Source organism: Solanum lycopersicum, chromosome 2 (genome assembly GCF_036512215.1).
Source record: "Solanum lycopersicum chromosome 2, SLM_r2.1".
NCBI lineage: Eukaryota > Viridiplantae > Streptophyta > Magnoliopsida > Solanales > Solanaceae > Solanum > Solanum lycopersicum.
In genome coordinates, this window is record NC_090801.1 from 58,332,072 (window position 1) to 58,351,096 (window position 19,025).

Consider the following 19,025-nt stretch of genomic DNA (forward strand, 5'->3'; position numbering starts at 1 on the left):
CGAAACAGCAATTTGTTAAATTTGATTTTTTTAAAACAAGATCGCTCCCAAAGGAGCAATTTTCAAAATATTTTTTAAAATAATTTTTTAATATATCACTGCCGAGACAGCGATTTAAGTTTTAATTTTTTTTAAAATTATTTTTTGTCTCTTTCTTTAGCAGCAATTTTACTATTTTTTTAATTTGTTAATCGCAACGATTTATTTACTTAAATTATTACCATTTTTTAATACTAATAATATTAAATCGCTGCTACTACAACGATTTAAGTTTAAAATTATTGTCTTGGCAGTGATTTACTAAAAAAAATTAATTAATTAAAAATTGCTGCCTTTACAGTAATTTGATTTTTTTTAAAAAAATTGATACAAAATCGCTGTCTTGGCAGTTATTTGATTTTAAGCTTTTTTTTTAAACAAAGGAAAAAAAATTAAAACATAAGTCGCTGCCTCAGCAACGATATATTAAAAAAAATTATAAAAAAGATTTTTTATTTTGTTTATAAAAATTTTAATTAATTTAACAAATCGCTGCTATAACAGTGATTTTGCTTTTTTCGACGGACAAATTCGCTACTTCTTGAGCGATTTTGCCGTTTTTGTTAAAAAGTAATTTCATATACCGTTTTAAAATTTTTGTAAACGTTTTTCACCTTTAGGCTCCGCACTCATTTATGTTACATAATTCTAACGACATGATACATTATATATTTTTTGATAAAGTGATGTATCTAATCAATATATTTCGTAAAGTAATGTATCCATAAAGAGGCGAGAATAAGAATTTTTATAATTTTTTTCAAATGATAGATAATTTTTGTGTTTTTTTTTTTTGCTTTCAATTAGTGTTTGGATATGGTTTTAGAGAATTCTAACTTTCAAATGTATAGTTTTCTCTCGAATGGGAAACTAGTATTATCATAATTTACACTTTTTTCCTTCACATTTATATGTCTATATTTGAACATTTTCTTGAAAAATATATATATATATAATAGTAAATTTAGTATATCACCTGTTATTATTATGAATTATGTAAATATTGAAAATAAATAATATTTAATAATGAGAATAAAGTAATCAAAATAATAGATTAACTTTTAATTTTAAGCTGACAAGTAAAAATGCTTAAATAAATATTTATTTTTTTAATTTTCATTTAATGTTTGAAATATATATTGAAAATTTGATCAAATTTAAATTACTTATATAGAATGACCCTCTTAGCAAGTTTTTCTCGTGCAGGCCCTCCACATTATCTACTTTAGTATAGTGTATATGTAAAATAACAAAAGAAATTACTCCTATAATATTTCGTTTTCCAACCTTTATCTTTAAAAATAAAATAGTTGCATTTAATCCAGAAAATAATTGAAGTCATCCTATAAAACAACAACACCCCACATAATATATATTGATAGAAATAGCCAATAGCCCAATATGCAACCTATAATAGGGTGTAAACTTGCTAGAACTAGTCCCCTTGTGCCCCAAATTAATAAATCTTTAAGAATCATTTAATGCTACCCGAAATTAAAAAATTAAAATACAAATGAATCTACAATTAATTAAGAACGTGGACTTGCTATATTTCAGTATCAATAGAGCATAAAGAATAAAGTAACTTTTTGCTTTTTCTATTTTTTCCTTTTTTGATGAGCGAATAATCCGACTAAGCAATTCCACTAAATTAGAATCTCTACTACTTATAAGTTATAAAAAACAACAACACTAAACTCATAATATTCCAAAATGATTACCCCATTTTGCTTTTTTTTTTTTCGATAATTAAATAAACCAATCTTAAACGAGAAGACTTATATTTTTTTCATAAATAATTTATGTAGCAATAGATTTATCTTTTAAAAAAACTAACTTATAGCAGTAACTTTATTTAATTCAAATATTTATATTATTCCTACAGGATAATTCAGTACTACGAGTTCGAACTTCTATAGTAAATAATGCTGCTTAATTAGTTGTTTTTATTACTATTGTATACTACGTGCAAGTAAAACCAATCAAAAATTGATATATTCTGATGTGAGATTTTTTTGAGATGAAAATTAAATTTAATCAAGCTTTAATATAAATATTTACTCGAATAAGAAATAACAAGAAATTGATGATACTAATTAGAATGCACAAGCTTACTCAAGAGTTAAATTCTCTCTAGATTCTAGAGAAAAAAAAAATATTCATTCCAAGAATTCAAATTTGTAAACTTTAGGTCGGCGTTAGATTATAAATTTTAATTTTTTTACTTTTTTTATATTTAAAGATAGGGTTGTAGTTGGTTATACTTTTTGTAAAATGAGAAAAGAGAGCATTTATTTGAAATCATAAATAAAAATGAAATCAAAAGACAGGTTATATAAGCTGTTTTCCAAATTTAAAATCTAATTTAAATGGTATAATTTTACCTAAATTTCATTGTATTAGAAGTTAAATACATTATTTCCTAACTTTATTTTAAATTACAAAATTCTTTAAAGTTTATATATTTTGGATTCATTTTTGGTCTTCCGAATACATTAACAGATACCGGACATAGGTTAGTAAAGAGGTATCGGAGAGAAGGGGGACATATCAGAGAGGGGACAGGACATCCAAATACTTCGAATACATAGGTGAGGGCTGTCCGAGAAGGGAGAGACTCATCAAAGAGTGGGAGGAATGTATTCGAGAGGAGGATAGAAATGTATCAACAAAAGGAGAGTGATGTATCCGAGAGAGATTTGAAATTTTTGTAAATGGTAGGAAATTTTTGAAATTATAATAAGATAAGATGTGCATTTAGGTAATTTTTTGAGCAACTTTCACATATAACAAACACAAAAATCATATTTGTATGTCATAGTTATAGTTTGCATAATTGCGCTCCATAGCAAATATAAATTTGTATTTTTCGTTAGACTTATACAAATGAAGATTAAGGCTATTTCGCTATACGAATATATAAAAGAAGCAATTGTATAATATGTTTTGATATACATATACAAAAGAATCAATTGTATAATCTGTTTTGTATAAACCGAGAAAGAGAAAAAGACAAAAGAAAACTGAGCTGGAAAAGAACGTATTTGTATAATCATAAGTGTATAGGAAGAAAATATATGTTTTTTTGTAATTGTATATACAATATTCTCTCGCTTTATACAAACACAAACACAATGTATACATTTGCTTTTGTATAAAGTGAGAGAGACGAGCAAGAGTGGCGAGTAAAATCTGGGAGAGGAAAGACAGGGGAACGAAAATATATGTATATGTACAACTTCTCTCGTTTTATACAAACACAAACACATTTATACATTTGTATTGGTATAAAAGTGAGAGAGGCGAGCGAAATTCCATCGGAGAGAAGCAAAAATAGCACAGTTTGCTATGTGATACATTTAAATCAAACTATGTTTATAACATTAAATTTAAACTAAAAATTTGCTATTATATATAATTTTTCTTAAATTTTTATATTTTAATTAGCTGAATATTAAGTTTTTATAGTCAAACATTAATTTTCAAATAAAGCAAAAAATTATTTATCAAAAGTAAATAGGAGTTTAATTAAAGGAAGGCTATTCACCACTGTTATTAATGGTATATATCTCAGTGACCCAGTTTATTAAATCAACGAGTCTGTTAATTAATTGTGCCGACGGAGTTACTCCATATGGTACCAAAGGGAAAAATAAATATAACTGCTAAGAGCCAAAACACAATGCCCCACTGTTTCTACACGAAGACTTAGATTTTAAAAAAAAAGAGTAAAATATCGAAAATATTTTTAATTTTGATGTGAATGATTAGTATTATTTTTGAATTATAGTCTTAAAAATCATTTTATTTGATTAATTAAATTTAAATACATTAATGTTGCAGTACGAGTAAAATATATCTTTAAATTCTTATTAAGTTTATAATATTTTTAACACTTTTCGTAATTTTTTATTAAAAATTTTATAGTCATATGAGAGTTTGAGTAATTTAAGGTGTATCTAATTTAATTAGACACTGTAAATGAGTATTTTTAAGACGGTCAGAAATGTGGACATCATTATTTCTTTTTGCTTTCAACATGTGATCCTTTTAACAAGGAATCTCCAGATACCACTTCACCTTGAACCTTCCACCCCCACCCCCCTAAGAAAATTGATTTTGATGTATGTTATGGTTTTGTATTATATATATAGGAGAATGTACTAAGCTTGAAGACAAGTTCCTCATTAGCAGTTCCCTCAATTATTTCCACACCAAAAGCCAAAGATGGTTGTTCTGTGGAGCCAATTGGTCATTAAATCAGTGCTTTTAGTCTGTAGCATTATTTCTCTCTGCTTATATAGTGGCAGAGCAGAGGTTAAAGTAGAAAATTTTAGTTTGGAAAATAAAGGGGTTGTAAGCAATAGCAAGTGCAATTTGTTTCAAGGTAGATGGGCAATTGATCCTTCTTTTCCACTTTATGATTCCTCAAAGTGCCCTTTCATTGACCCTGAATTTGATTGCCTCAAATATGGTCGCCCTGATAAACAATACCTCAAATATGCTTGGAAACCTGATTCTTGTAACTTGCCCAGGTACCTTTCCAATCTTTTTTTTCTTAATTTTACTTTTGCAATATGGATTTGTACGGACTTTACTTGTGAAATTACACTGATTATGTTGTTGTTGACGGCTTACAACACATTATTTTTGAAGAAACAGAGAAGTTTGTCCTCTGTTTTAATATCAACTCCTTTTTTTTTTTTTCTTTGACAGGTTTAATGGGAAGGATTTGTTGCAGAGATGGTCAGGGAAAAAAATAATGTTTATTGGTGACTCGTTGAGTTTGAACATGTGGAATTCTCTGGCCTGTATGTTACATGCGTCGGTGCCCAATGCAAAAACTACAATTTCTAGGAAGGAGACACTTTCTTCTGTCACTTTTCAGGTTTTGCTCTCTTCTTTTTATTGGTTTTCTTGATTTCATTTTTTGCTACTCCCACCTAGTTTTAGTTTTAAAATTTTTTATCTCGTGTCATGAATTCAAAATCAAAATCGCGCTCGTTAAAATAGGACGGAGGGAGTATTAATTTAACGAAGAAGAGATGAGAATTAGAAGAACTTGAGTAAGTTCTCAGCAGGGAATTGAATGGAAAATTGAGAGAAGAAAGTTTCTGTTAATTTTCACAAGTAATTGTTTAGGTAGGAACTCTAGTGAGAGAAGGAAAAGGAAAATCTTTTGCTATAGTATTTTAAACTGTTTTCGATTGAGTGTGGAAAATCTTTAATTTGAGTATTTTATGATAAAAAAATGATTTTTGTAATCATTTGATGATGTTGAATTCAACTGTTAAAACAACATATACGTTACGTTATTGCTATAATTGTAGTGGATCATGATGTTGGTTGTTGCGAAAATGATGAAATCGGTGAGAAAAGATTCTACCTATATTAAAAAAAAATAGTATATGATTCGTCTTAATTAAGAGTTCTCAAATTTTAAATTTTAATAATAAAAATAAAATCAATAGTAAAATTAAGAAAATAGAAGTGAGAGAACATAAATTTCAGCAGAAAAGGACTTACCTTTCTGAGTATTGCTTTTTCTTGTATCATTTGAATATAAAAGAAATCACGTCTAAACTAAGGAATTTAAATTCTATAGTGTGTTCATAATTCACAAAAATAACATATTAGTGAGATTTTATGGGATAAAGAAGTTATTTTCGATTAAGTATATCAGTAATATCTATTGATAGCATAAAAAAACTGTATACGTTTTTATATACTCCATAATTTAAGCTTAATCACAAAGCAAAATCACATGCATCCACATATATATGTGTGTGTTCTCACGTGTTATGCTTTGGTCCCTCTCTTTTGTTTTACAATATGAGGCTGTAATTAGTACTAAATACATATTACAGACAATAGAGTTGTTAAGGAGAAAATTTGTTTTCGCCAATTTTATATCTTCTGTTTGACAAATATTGAAGGAGGGGACAACCCAGATCCAAATAAGATGTAGAACAGCGGATAGAAAAAGATTTAAAATAAAAATGTGACAGCAATCATTAATATAATACTACAAATAAGATATTATGGAAAAAAATTTGAGAATTGTGGTAGCCAAAAGACTACAAGGAAAAAAAGTTGACTTTTTTAGGCTCCCAATAAAAAACTTAGAAAAGAGACAAAAAGGAATTTTATTTGTCATGTCTTTAATAACAGTATACCCGTGAATAAGTGAAAGACATGCTTAGCCCTTTTCTATATTCTCCTCTTACCTTTGTAATTTTAGCTCATCCTGAAAATTAGAATCGTTAAACTTCATATTCTGAATCTGCTTTTATTATCGACCCTTGAAAATGTTCAAGAGGTCTAGTTGTCGATGTCGGGCTACTCAATCTTCATATTTATTATCCAGTTGTAGTTGTTGCATTTACAAGAAACCATAAGGGCAGCAAAATAAGATTGTACAAGAGAAAAAAATAAATTATCTAGTGGTGTTACCTGGCCAAAACATTGTCATAATCATTGGTAGGTCCAATCTTTGAAGGCTAGTTATTATTGCGACTCTTTTTTGGTTGTCAGATCATAAGCTATTCAGCTTTGGCCTTAGCCACACATCTACTAAAAAGAGGCTCAAACCTAACAATAAAAACCATATCTTTGCTATAAAAGCTTCTGACAATTTTGTAACCAACTTGTTACTCATATTTATAGAATAAAATAAGGGTGTTTCACTATAGTTTTTTTTTTGACACACTCAACCACTTTTTCCTCTGCAGGACTACGGAGTTACATTATTTCTTTATCGAACAACTTACCTTGTGGATATAGTAAGAGAGAAGATTGGAAGGGTATTGAAATTGAATGCCATTCAACAAGGTGATGCTTGGAAAGGAATGGATGTGTTAATTTTCAATTCTTGGCATTGGTGGACTCACAAGGGCAACTCTCAACCGTATGAATCCTTTTTCAAGCACACTTTTATTATTTAATTGTGTATTCAACATGTGTGGGTCTGATTCTCTAATACTATGTTAAAGTATGTGATTATTTCATCTAAAAGCTTAAGGTGTTAGAGAGACCACATGTTTATTATTTTAATTGTATTGTCGATATGTCTGGAAAAAACTATAGTAACTGAATCATATCTTTTGTAGATGGGATTATGTGCAAGATGGAATGAAAGTATCAAAAGATATGGACCGTTTAATGGCATATTACAAAGGTCTAACTACTTGGGCTAGATGGGTTGATGGAAATGTTGACTCCTCTAAGACCAAAGTGTTCTTCCAGGGCATTTCTCCAACTCATTATATGTAAGTGCTACACTTCTTCATTTGCTCAATAATTGCTCGAATTTAAGTTTTATATACTGAAAGTTCGAGAACTATTCATATGATCAACTAACTCAAAAGTATGTAACGGTATAACCTATGCTTGCTCGGGCTCTTGAAAAATGAGCCGGGTCCAAAAGAAACACATAGCTTTTAGAAGATTCAGTACACAACAGTTCTTTTGATGAGTCTGAGCAACATAGTAGGTAACCTAGAGAAAGTAGCAACCAACGTGCAATCATAGTGCGCGTATAACTAACCACTAACTTTCACTGAATATATATGTTTTCCACGCGTAAGAAGCTCAAAATTCATGTTCTGTTGTATCTTGATCAGGGGTCAGGAATGGGGGGCAGCAACAAAGAATTGCAACTCAGAGCAAATACCATTAGCAGGATCGACATATCCAGCAGGGACACCAGCATCAGCAATTGTGGTTAACAAAGTACTAAATAGGATGAAGACACCAGTTCATCTCCTCGATATCACGTTTCTGTCTCAGTTAAGGAAAGATGCTCATCCATCAATGTACAGCGGCGGTCACCCTGGTGTAGATTGCAGCCACTGGTGTCTCCCTGGACTACCTGATACATGGAACCAGCTTCTTTACGCATCACTAATTATGTGAGGATGAAAAACCTCATATAATTTTCTCCTTTTAATCTTCTTCCTTTCCACTGAAATTAACTGTACATTTGTGGACGTATGTGAAGACCTTCAGCTCAAAACAGCCAGCATTCAAGTGAACGTAGCAATCATTGGCGCAGTACTCCTGGACTTCTTAATAATTGGAGCCAGCTTGTTTATGCAGCAGCAGTTCTACTCTGAAGACGAAGACTTCATATTAGTTTTAACTGCTCATAGTTTGATTCAAGGACATACAATAGCTTTTAGATGCAATAACTAAGGGTGCATAGAAGTTCTATTGATTTCTAATTACTAGCTTGAACTTTCCTTTCATTTTGTTAAGCAAATAGCGAATAAAAGCAGAATCTCTCTGCTTGTATCTGGATTGAGACCTAGTAAATGTAAAAGCTTCTTATCCAGATATGAAATTTCATGTGTAAGTCAGTTTTATGATTCACAACTAAGAGATTTGCAACATTTAGACGAAACTTTTACTATTCAAGAACATGTTTTGCATTGTTCATGGTGTAATATGATGCATGGCCACCAAATGTTAACATTGTTTACTCTTATCATATAAATTGAGGAAGCTAAGAAGAAACGCGTACATATTATGGAAACCAGAAGTAAAAGTAATGAACTACATTGTCTTTCATCTGATCTGCAAATGAAGTAGAAAAGAACAAGGAACTGACTGAGTCTATAAGTTACCAACATAAATAATGAGTGGTTTTTATTGTAACATTTGTGTAAGGAGTGTGGTTTTTGCTTGAGGACTACTTAAATCATATTACTCTGTCTAGAAGGTGGATGTGGTTGTTAGGTAAAATCTTATGGTCTGTCTACTCTAATAGTAATATTTCACATTTATTGTTCAAAATATATGTTCAATCTAGGGAGGCCAGATTAAATAATGCTCTAAGGGCACAAACTATATATAACATAAGTAATATTTTATAATCCAAACGGTATCTAACAAGTTTATAACAGAGTAATTGTCAGATAAATTGTACAACTCCAGCTGTTACGAGTGGAGAGTACAACCCCACTAACATGTTCCATTAGACATCTATGTTAGCTGTTGTAAAAAGCCTCTTCAACAAATCCAAGTACAATAAATTAAAGGAATTTGATTGAATACGAAAGAAGAACAAAAGAGATGAGAAAACGATTTTCAGATTAAATTGAACAACTTAGTGTCTGTTTGGATTAACTTATTGTTAGCAATTATCCCGAGCTTTTTAATTTTAAAATTTGGAAAAAGATTAAAGTTTCAATGTTTGATATTTCAAATATTGGGCACTAATGAAAAGGAAACTCTTAAAATAGTTTGATTCTTTCGAGACGTTTTCACTCCCCTGCCTTACCTACACAAATATTAAATGAAAAAAGAAGTTCTAAAAATCTACAATTGTTTCAAGTTCGCAAAGAAATAAAAGATACAACTTCCTTTATCTTGCTCTCCTTTCTCCCCTTTCAAGAAGAAAGCACAAAGAAAATGTATCTTCTAGCTTTTATAAACCATATAGGATAGTGAGGTATATATATGGGAAAAGGAAAAAAAAGTAGATGTAAGTTTTAAACTTGAAATTGAATTATACTTGAACTTGAGCATTTGTTGAGGGATCCAAATTAACATAAGCCAATTTTACTTGAGCAAAATAAAAATGTACCAGTAAGATTTCAAGCTCATATCCTCTGAACTTTTTTTAAGTTGTATAAATCGAAGCAAGTCTGCTAGGTATGATACCGAGGAATTTTAAATGATTAAAACACTGTTAACAGGTTAAGGACAAGTTATTGAACTGATAGAGAGTCTATTTTCACACGAATTATGAATAAATTAATAAATATTTAAGCAGAAAAATGGCTACTGCCATTGGTATATTCACATTCACATTGGTGATGTCATTTTTTATACAACAAAAATAACAGCATTCTGAAGCTGAGTTTGCTACAGATAATGAATTAGCAAGGTGTAGAAGATTTGCAAACATATTTGTGTTGCTGCTGTTGCTGATTTTGACATTGTATATGGCATGATCTTGCTTTGTCTCTCAGCTCTTGGAATGCCCTCATTGTCTCCACGTCGAAACCACCCGCAAACTTAACAAAAAAACAGGAAAACCACAAATTTTAATTACAACAGTACAAAAAAAAACATGTGAAACAACTACCCTTGAATGCTGTTATAAATGTTTTTCCTTTTTTCTTACTATTGTTTACCTGATGTACTCGAAAGGCAAACCTAACGCCTTGAATTATAAGCTCTTCTTCTTCAGGACCACCACCAACCATTTCTAACTCTGCAGATACCCTCTTCATGTACTTCATGGCTAATTTTACTGATGCCAGCTTGATCTGCAATAATGCAAAAATAAAACAACAAAACTTTGAGACCACATGGTTTAATAGGATTTGCCCTACATAACAGTGAAAAAAGAGGGACACCAGTAATTGTGCAGGCAAGCAGAATGTCTGTGAACTCTGGCTGCCTGCTCTTAATTATATTATCTTGCAAGAAAAAGACCAACAGACTAGATAGTTTCATAGATGCCCATATCACTGTGCAGAAACATAAATTGATATGCCCAATTATTGACCTAAAACCTTAGAAGGAAAATTAAATTTTTCATTGAGTCCCCACCCAACTCAGCTTAGCGGATTACCCGCCACACGAAGGGGTAATGTATACTGTGGAAAAAAATTAATAAAGCACTTCTAAATCTTGAAAACCATAAAAGTAAAAGTAAAGAAGCGAGTTTTTGCCAATTAGGAAACTTCTTCCTGCTGGATGCATATATTTTAATTTGCCTTAAAATTATGCAGATATAGATTATAAAAATCATAGGAAGATTTCTATCTTAGTGTGACATTATAAAAATCATAGGGATCTATAAAAGGTCAACATTAAGAATCTGATTCCTTTTTTCTACTTACTCCCACCAAACACTACCATGAAAAGAGATGCAGACAAGCAAATATGTTTTGGAGAACAGAGACTTGACATGTGCTCATGCAGGCATGGGCATATTAATAATGCAGAACTTCCCCATAAATTCTGTCATCTAGTAACACACTCTAATAGAATAATACATAGTACATTTTATCCCATGCTATTTCCTTTGTCTGTATTATTCAACGGAAACCTCCACGGTACAGACCAAGAAAAATCTTCAATTATATTGTTTTTCCTCTAGTCATAACCCTATGATAAAGAAATAGCAAGTTATCTGATACAGTAATTGATTTTCAGCACAAAGTATGGAATTATACCACGAGAAGTTAAAACCACACATTGTGTTAAACTGTTAACACAGCTCCGCAAAGTAGAGTAAAGTATGGAGAAATTTCAACAGGACTAGCTTCAGTAGTGCTCTATGCATCATTTCCTAGAGCGTGTTGGGAACTGTCCTAGTGTTTCTTTTTAATAGACAGTAAAAAATGTATATGCATCAAAAGAGGTGCTACCAGAAAAGACGGCACGAATTGAGGTCATTGGTGAAAGTTTACATATTGTGAAGACATTCCTATACATCAAACATCTACTATAGTAGAGAGAATTATTAATTACCTGAGTAACAAAACCAGTATCCAGCATCCACTCAATTGGGATTTGGAAAACTTTATATCTCTTAGTGGCTGATTCTCTCATTCTTGACAGATTGTAAATTCCATGCTCTAATCTGTGTAATTGACATAAGAACAGAGATCAATCATTACTTAATAAACATATTTTCTTTGCAAATGCAAAATCTCATTAATTAATTCAGAGTTTATATAGAGTAATAACAATAGAGCAAATTCATACTTCTCAAATAAGGCCTGCATTTTCTTAAGAGCTGTGCCACATGGTTGTCTAGGATTATCACGAAAGGACGATGCCTCAGATTCTAGTTTCTTTAGATCACAATATCCAAATGCAGCTTCTCTCAATGCATCAGCCTTTTGTTCAGGCCATTCAAAGTGTTTCAGAACAGCCCTTTCATCAACCTGAAAAAACTTCAAGTCATCAGATTGATCGACCAAACATATACAATTTCATTCGCAAGTTAGATAATGAAAAGAACTTTAAATGACAAAGAAGAAGAAGTTTACCAAGTAGGAGAGCTCGTCATCAAGCCATTTTACAAAAGGCACAACATCCACAATGTCTGTGAATGCAGCATGTTCTACTTCTTTGATCAAAAACCTAATAAAATCTCCTTGCGTCTCAACATCTGTTTTAATCTGCAATTAAGGAAGCAAAACAGGGAGAATGAGACTTTAAAGTTCAACCATCTTTAGGTAATCCGCATTAAAATGTCATTCTGTTTTCTCAGTTCCAAAATTTTAGTCCAACTAAGAAATATTTGATTAAGACTTTCAATTGTTTAGCATTTATTGCTAATCGATACAATAATTTTAGATTTTTGTATGCAATTATCAAAATTCTATTTTCGTTCAGCTACTAATATCAGATCTGAAACAGAACTTCACTAAAACACATGAAATCCATAAAGATTATGATAGCGATTGGTCATTATATTCAGCATCAAATTGACTAAATTGCCCAGAGTGAGCAGATGGAATTACACCTCTCGTGATTCATAATTGCACTTTACCCCCTCTACCTATATTGAGATTCGAATCCGGATACTGTCTTATCTTGTGGAATACTTTAGCAAAATTCCAAGAGAAGTGCAATTTGGGTACCAAAAATAGACATAGCATAACTAGTCATTTTCACAGACAGGAATGCATAAGGTAAATGGTAAAAGAGTAATTTAACAAAATAGCAATGGTAGAAAAGACTTACCGCTAGTAAATGCGCAGACCGGTTCTCAATTTCTCCGATCATATCCTTCGCCGAAGATGGAGCATCGGCAGCGGAAGCAACTCCAGCACCGGAATCTCTCCGGCAGTCTCTCCGCATTAGAGAGTGATAAAACTCCACTACTTCAGGTATCCGCCTGACCTTTGCTGGTAAAGTCTTTAAGCCTTTCGGAGGTGGTGGAGGAGGTGGTGGTGGGCCTGTTTTGGACGCAGCTGGAGGTAGTGGTGGTGGCGGCGGGGGCGGTGGAGGAGGAACTGCTGCCAGTTTGGGCGGCGCTGGTGCTGCTAGCGGAGGTGGGGGAGGTGGAGGCGGAATGTTAGAAATTTCAGCTAATGCACGTTCAGCTGAATCTGACAACGAACTATACGAAGGAGAAGATGAAGAAGATGATAAAGACGAGGATGATGAGGATGATGGCAATAGCGCAGACGATGGCCGCGGTGGTGGTTTAGGTACTCGGGGAACTCGTGATCTTAAACTCATAATCCCAACAGATATATCAGCTAGCTCATCTGAATTAGACCGAGAATGTCTAGGCCTTTCACACATTTCCAATGCACTAACAATTTCCTCTTTCATTTCACACTCTGGTTTTGAAGTTACAGTAATGCTAGGTTGAGTCACACATTTTCTCAAATACTTGGTGATGTTTGCTTTGCTATGAGCACCATTTGTCACATCTACAAATCTATGAGCAGATAACTCTTCATTAGCTTTCTTCAGCTCAGAAATTTCAGCTTCCATAGCTTTTATCCTCTCATCATACCTCCCATTTTGCTTCGAAAGCTCAATGTGTAACATCTCTACTTCTTCTCTAAGCCTCTCGTTTTCCACTTCCAAGCATTCAATCATCCGTCCTTTTCGTCCGATTTCCGCATCTTTTTGAGTGATCTCACTCTCCAACAACGGAAGTATAGCCACTGACTCTTTAAGCAGTTTCTTCTCAAGCAGCTCTGTTTTCAAACGTGACTCTCTTTCCCGCAACTCTTCAACTATACGTAGGAGCTCCGCAACATCCGGTGGACGAGGCTGAACTTGAGCAGAGGAACGAGGAAAATAAACCCCGAAAGAACGAGAAAACACAGCACCTTTGGATGTTTGCTGTTTGGGGCAGCTTGGTGAAGGAGTAGGAGGCTTAGGAGATGAATCTTGCTTCGACGGCTTTGGATTAGCCGGTGATTTCTGTAAACCCATAGCCATTTTTACTTTACCAGCAACCATTGTAGCATCTAGAACAAAATTTTGAAGTCTTCAAATTGCAAATGAGAAGCCAAAATGAGGTCCCTATCTATGTGCCTGGAAGAAAAGGGTAAAGGGCAAAAGGGGTAGGGGTAGAGTGAAGATAATACACTGAAGATAATACACTACCTGTGTTTTTGTAAAGAAGGTATTTCTTTGTTGAAACTTTGAAATGTGTAAATGATGCAGCAATATCGATGAACGGTCTTCTTTTCTTGGATCCGCTTTGATTTTTTTTTTTTCTATTTTATTTTATTTATAGAGAAAAATACGATAAATAAGACAAACCCTTTTTTTTTACTTAGTTTGACTCATCCACGCGCTTCGCATTGACCGTAACGTTGGTAAGTAACATAATTGCTCCAACGGTTATTCAATATCATATATATAACCAACTCGTAAAAAGAAAATTAAATTAAATTATCATTAATCAAAACTTTACATAGTGAGATCTGGTAAATTAACACTTAATTACCAAAGAAACCTTAAATATCATAATTTGGGACCTCCCATAATTTGAATGACTACGGATACAATTATAATGAGTAAAAGAGCTCAATAAACGGACTAGTTAATAGAGCTCCGACTTATCATAGCATTTACTGAAGCAACCTTTCAGTATTCAAAATAAACTTTTAAATTTTAGGCGAAATTTAAAACATCTATGGCTAGTCAAATGGAGCTAAAATTATCAATTTGTACCAAAACAATTCAATGCATTTCGAAATTCAAATTATTGTAATGTACTCCTTAGAATTGAGTGGCATGGTTAAGATTAAGTTAGATCTAATATATGATATATCAAATAGATTATTTTTAATATTTGGCTTGTGCAATGGATGAAAATATAAAAAGGTATTCAAATAATTTTTCTTTGATCTAATAGTAGTTGTTTTCTATTGAATTGACACGAAAATTAAAAAACACTTAATGATGGGTGTAATCAAATCACCCTTAATATTATAATAAACAATATTTAATATCAAAGATAAAATAAAAATAAAATAATAATTAATTCATTAATTATAAATTAAACAAATATTTTCAACATTTTAAAATATTATAATTATAAGAAAAGATGACCCAAAGGAGAATAAAACCTTATTTAAAAAATGAAAGATAAAAGAGTTAGATTGTGTTTTTGCTTAATGGTGATAGCATGTCACACAATCCAAAATTTATGGACGTGTTTGACGTAATATAGATCGTATATATCGATATGAAATGGTTCTTGAAATAAAAACTTATAAGTAAAGTTATGTTTTTAATTATTATTATTTGTTCGAATTAAATATACGCATGTGAAAATAAAATCTTTTTTAAAAAAATTAATGAATCACTTACATTGATACAAGAAATGACTACAAGAGCCAATGTCAATAGAGATGACAAGACTCTAAAGAGAAAACCAATAACTTTACCAACAACAACAAAAAAAAAAGTAAAATTGTATTTGATTAAAAAAGTAAATCTTATTATCAAAATAAAGTGTTTGTAAAAGACTTGAATTATTCATAATTTATTCTATAAGAGATAATGCAGAGCAAACGTTCAATATAATAATGAAGAGTATGTGACATAGTAACATTATATAATATGAGTTTGATATTAGTTTAACGAGTTTAATTTTTAATTATCATTAATATAATTATAAAAAATAATATGAAAATTTATCAAACTAACACAATTAACTTAATTTTACATATATATATATATATATATATATAATAATATATGGATCATGCATGATAGAATACTAATTTCCTACACTGCTAAAATGTGATCAATCCTAATATGAATTGGTCAAACCAATAGACCTAAAAACAAATAGGATAAGTATCTGATCATTTAATAATGTACTTAAGAAAAGGAAAATAATGTATAATTAATGTACTAAATAAAAGTGTCAAATAAAAACTTTATAAATCGCTAAAATATATAATGGAAATTTAGCATCACGCGCTGAGTGAGAGTAGGACATATTATTTTATATATTTTCTTGACTGTTTTATTTTTGCAAAAAAATAAATAAATTGAGAAATGAAAAAAAAAATGCTTGTAACGGTCAGCTTATCAGTAAGTGAGAATTCAAATTAATTTATCGCGATATTTTGATAGATTTCGCGTGATGTTATTTAAGGAGGGGTAGTTGGTTTGAATTTTGAGGTAGGTCTCACACACTTTTCATTAAGATATCACTTTATTATTTTGACTGTTTGCTTAACATCTACTTGTTGTATTCTTTGACTTAACTTGGAATTCGATAGTATGTACTAATTTTGTGTGGTGTTCAATTATTTTTTTATTATGATATTTGTTTGTATTTTTTGATTTAAATTAATTTTAATAATGTTGATTTTTGTTTTGAAATCGATAATAGTAATTTTGGTAGTGTTTGATCTTATATAAAAGTTGATAATAGTAATTTTGGTGCGTTTAATTATATTTTCTTATGAAATTTGATAATACATGTTTATTGTTTTACTTAACTTGAAATTTGATAGCAATAAATTTTTGTGGCGTTTGATCATAATTTATTGTAAACTTTGATCATATTTGTTTTATTATTTTACTTAAATTGAAACTTAATAATAATGACTTTGGTGGTATTTGATCATATTTCATTGTGAAATTTCATATTACTTAAATATTCTTTGACATAAGTTGAAATTTCAATAGTACTTATCTCAATAACGTTTGACTATATTTCATTGTAAAATTTGATTATACTTATTTTATTTTTTGACTTTACTTGAGGTTTAATACTAGTGATCTTGATGACATTTGACCATATTTTATCGTAAAATTTAATACTACTTATTCTATTCGTTAACTTAAACTTTGAAATTTGCTCAATTTGAACTTACAAATTTTGTTAAGCTAATGAGGTAGCAGGGGGAATTAAACAAAATAAATGTTTTTTCAAGATATGAGGTAATTAATGAAAGTAGCAAAGCAAAATTAGCGAGAACGGACAATCTAATCCAATCCGTCAAACTTTTTAAGTTTTCGTAGGTTAATGATTCACTCATTTGTTAGCTCAATCTATTTCAATTCAATTTATGGATTTATATGTAGCCTAAATAAACTTAAGATAAATCTTGTCAAAATATTTTCAAGAATTGTTTTTTAAAACTTGATTTATTATAAAATATTTTAGAAGAACAAATAAAACAATTAGAACTTTGAAAAAAGTTGGACTCAACTCATTTAGACCCAAGCAAATTTGGATTGAATTGAGTCTTGACTGATTTGTTGTCTTGATCCATTATGACCTATCCAAATTTAATTTAATTTACTTACCGCTCCTAAAATTAACTACGCAAACATAATAGAAGAAATTAATATATCGTGCAATCTATTAATTATCTACGAAAATTGTGTGTAAACCTTTGATTATGAAAATAGTATCTCAAATGTTGAAATAAAGAAGTAGTAGAGCATTTGATAGGCGTTGAATCGTTGACCTCTATTTCATTTACGTGCTTGTAACAGCTCAACATTTTGTCACTACATTTAAGTTCACAATTACGTCTAATAAAAGTGATATAAATAACAAGTTGAACAATACTTAAAGAACCACTCATTTTCCTTTCAATTCCAGCATTTAGCAACATCAAGTGCTTGATTATGTTTTTTTTTTGGTTGCAAAATCCAGATAGATATATATTTAACATGAGTATTTATGAGAATTTAGTGCTCATTATTTTGATGAATGTCCCTCACAAAATTATATCTCCCCACCCTACGCCTCAAATTCTGTCCTATTACATATCCAAAACACTTTACGTGTTCTATTTAGAAATAGATGACCTTAAATCAAAGCTATAATTGGATGTATTTTTTCCATTTTATTTCAACTAATAAACAAGCTATAAATATTTACTAATTAGGGTAGGAAATCTAAGTGAACAACATATACACATATTTAAATATTGTTATTGCTTAGATTGACTATTTATTGAAGAGAGATTAACATTTTAAATGATTAAAGACAATAAATAGTCAAAAACACGTAACTTTTTAAGAAGCGTGTAAGTAAAAAAATATAGAAAGTAAAGTAATTTGGAGGACTATTAGGATGGAAATGGAGTTTGATTTAGCATAATCATTAAGAATTATTTTGGCAACGACACTTAATTGCTTGTTTTTTAAGGCCAAGATCTCTTGATCATTAAAGCTTATGAATCGAAATTAATATTTCAAAAAAAAATGTGGCTTTATTATTATTATTATTATTAAAAACTTGCATTTTATCTTTACCGCTTGGTCCTTGAAAATAATTTTCTAATTTGAGCTACATTGAAATATTAATAGGACGTTATAAAATTAACGAAAAAGGGTTAAAAATACCCTTGAATTATCAGAAATAGCTTAAATATACCCTTGAAGTATATTTCGGCTCAAATATATCCTTACCGTCAAACTATAGGATCAAAAATATCCTTCTCATTAACAGAATCGGTTAAACACCACTTATATGCCATGTGGATGTCACATGGCATGCCACATAAGTCAATAGAGTTCCACTCATGTCACGTAGACTAATAAACTTACCCCTAATTTTCTCCAATTTTTTTCATTTTCCGTAAAATTTAGAAACGATTTCACTAAGAACATAGAACCCATTCTCCTCATTTCTCCATTTCCTTAAAACGATTTCACAAAATAGAGAAAATTAAAGGAAAGGGGTTCTATGTTCTTCAATGAAATCGTTTCTAAATTCTAAGGGAAATAGAAAAAATTAAAGGAAATTAGGATTAAGTTTATTTTCTGCGTGGCATGAGTGGAACTCTATTGACTTATGTGGCAATGTCATGTGGTATCCATATGGCATCCAAGTGGCGTTTAACATATCTTGTTAATGCGAAGAGTATTTTTGACCCTATAGTTTGAGGGGTTGTTAGAGGGAAAGGATATATTTGCACCGAAATATAGTTCAAGGATATATTTAAGTTATTTCAAATAGTCAAGAGTATTTTTTATCCTTCTTCGTATTATTAATTACCATACATTTT

At 30.7% G+C, this 19,025-nt stretch overlaps 2 protein-coding genes across 2 annotated transcripts; one reads left to right on the forward strand and one right to left on the reverse strand.

Annotated features, from left to right (window-relative positions):
* The first annotated feature begins 4,037 nt into the window (after positions 1 to 4,037).
* Positions 4,038 to 8,440, forward strand: LOC101248835 (protein trichome birefringence-like 38). Its single transcript, XM_004232912.4, has 6 exons — positions 4,038 to 4,574; positions 4,756 to 4,927; positions 6,771 to 6,946; positions 7,149 to 7,307; positions 7,662 to 7,949; positions 8,039 to 8,440. Exons 1-6 carry the CDS (start codon positions 4,267 to 4,269, stop codon positions 8,151 to 8,153), a joined length of 1,218 nt encoding a protein of 405 aa, XP_004232960.1. The 5' UTR covers positions 4,038 to 4,266; the 3' UTR covers positions 8,154 to 8,440.
* A 1,332-nt stretch (positions 8,441 to 9,772) lies between these two features.
* Positions 9,773 to 14,317, reverse strand: LOC101248539 (protein INCREASED PETAL GROWTH ANISOTROPY 1). Its single transcript, XM_010318501.4, has 6 exons — positions 12,751 to 14,317; positions 12,051 to 12,182; positions 11,764 to 11,945; positions 11,527 to 11,638; positions 10,179 to 10,313; positions 9,773 to 10,058 (listed from the first exon to the last, which is right to left on the reverse strand). The coding sequence occupies exons 1-6, from the start codon at positions 13,987 to 13,989 to the stop codon at positions 9,921 to 9,923; spliced, it is 1,938 nt and encodes a 645-aa protein (XP_010316803.1). The 5' UTR covers positions 13,990 to 14,317; the 3' UTR covers positions 9,773 to 9,920.
* Between the last annotated feature and the right edge of the window lie 4,708 nt (positions 14,318 to 19,025).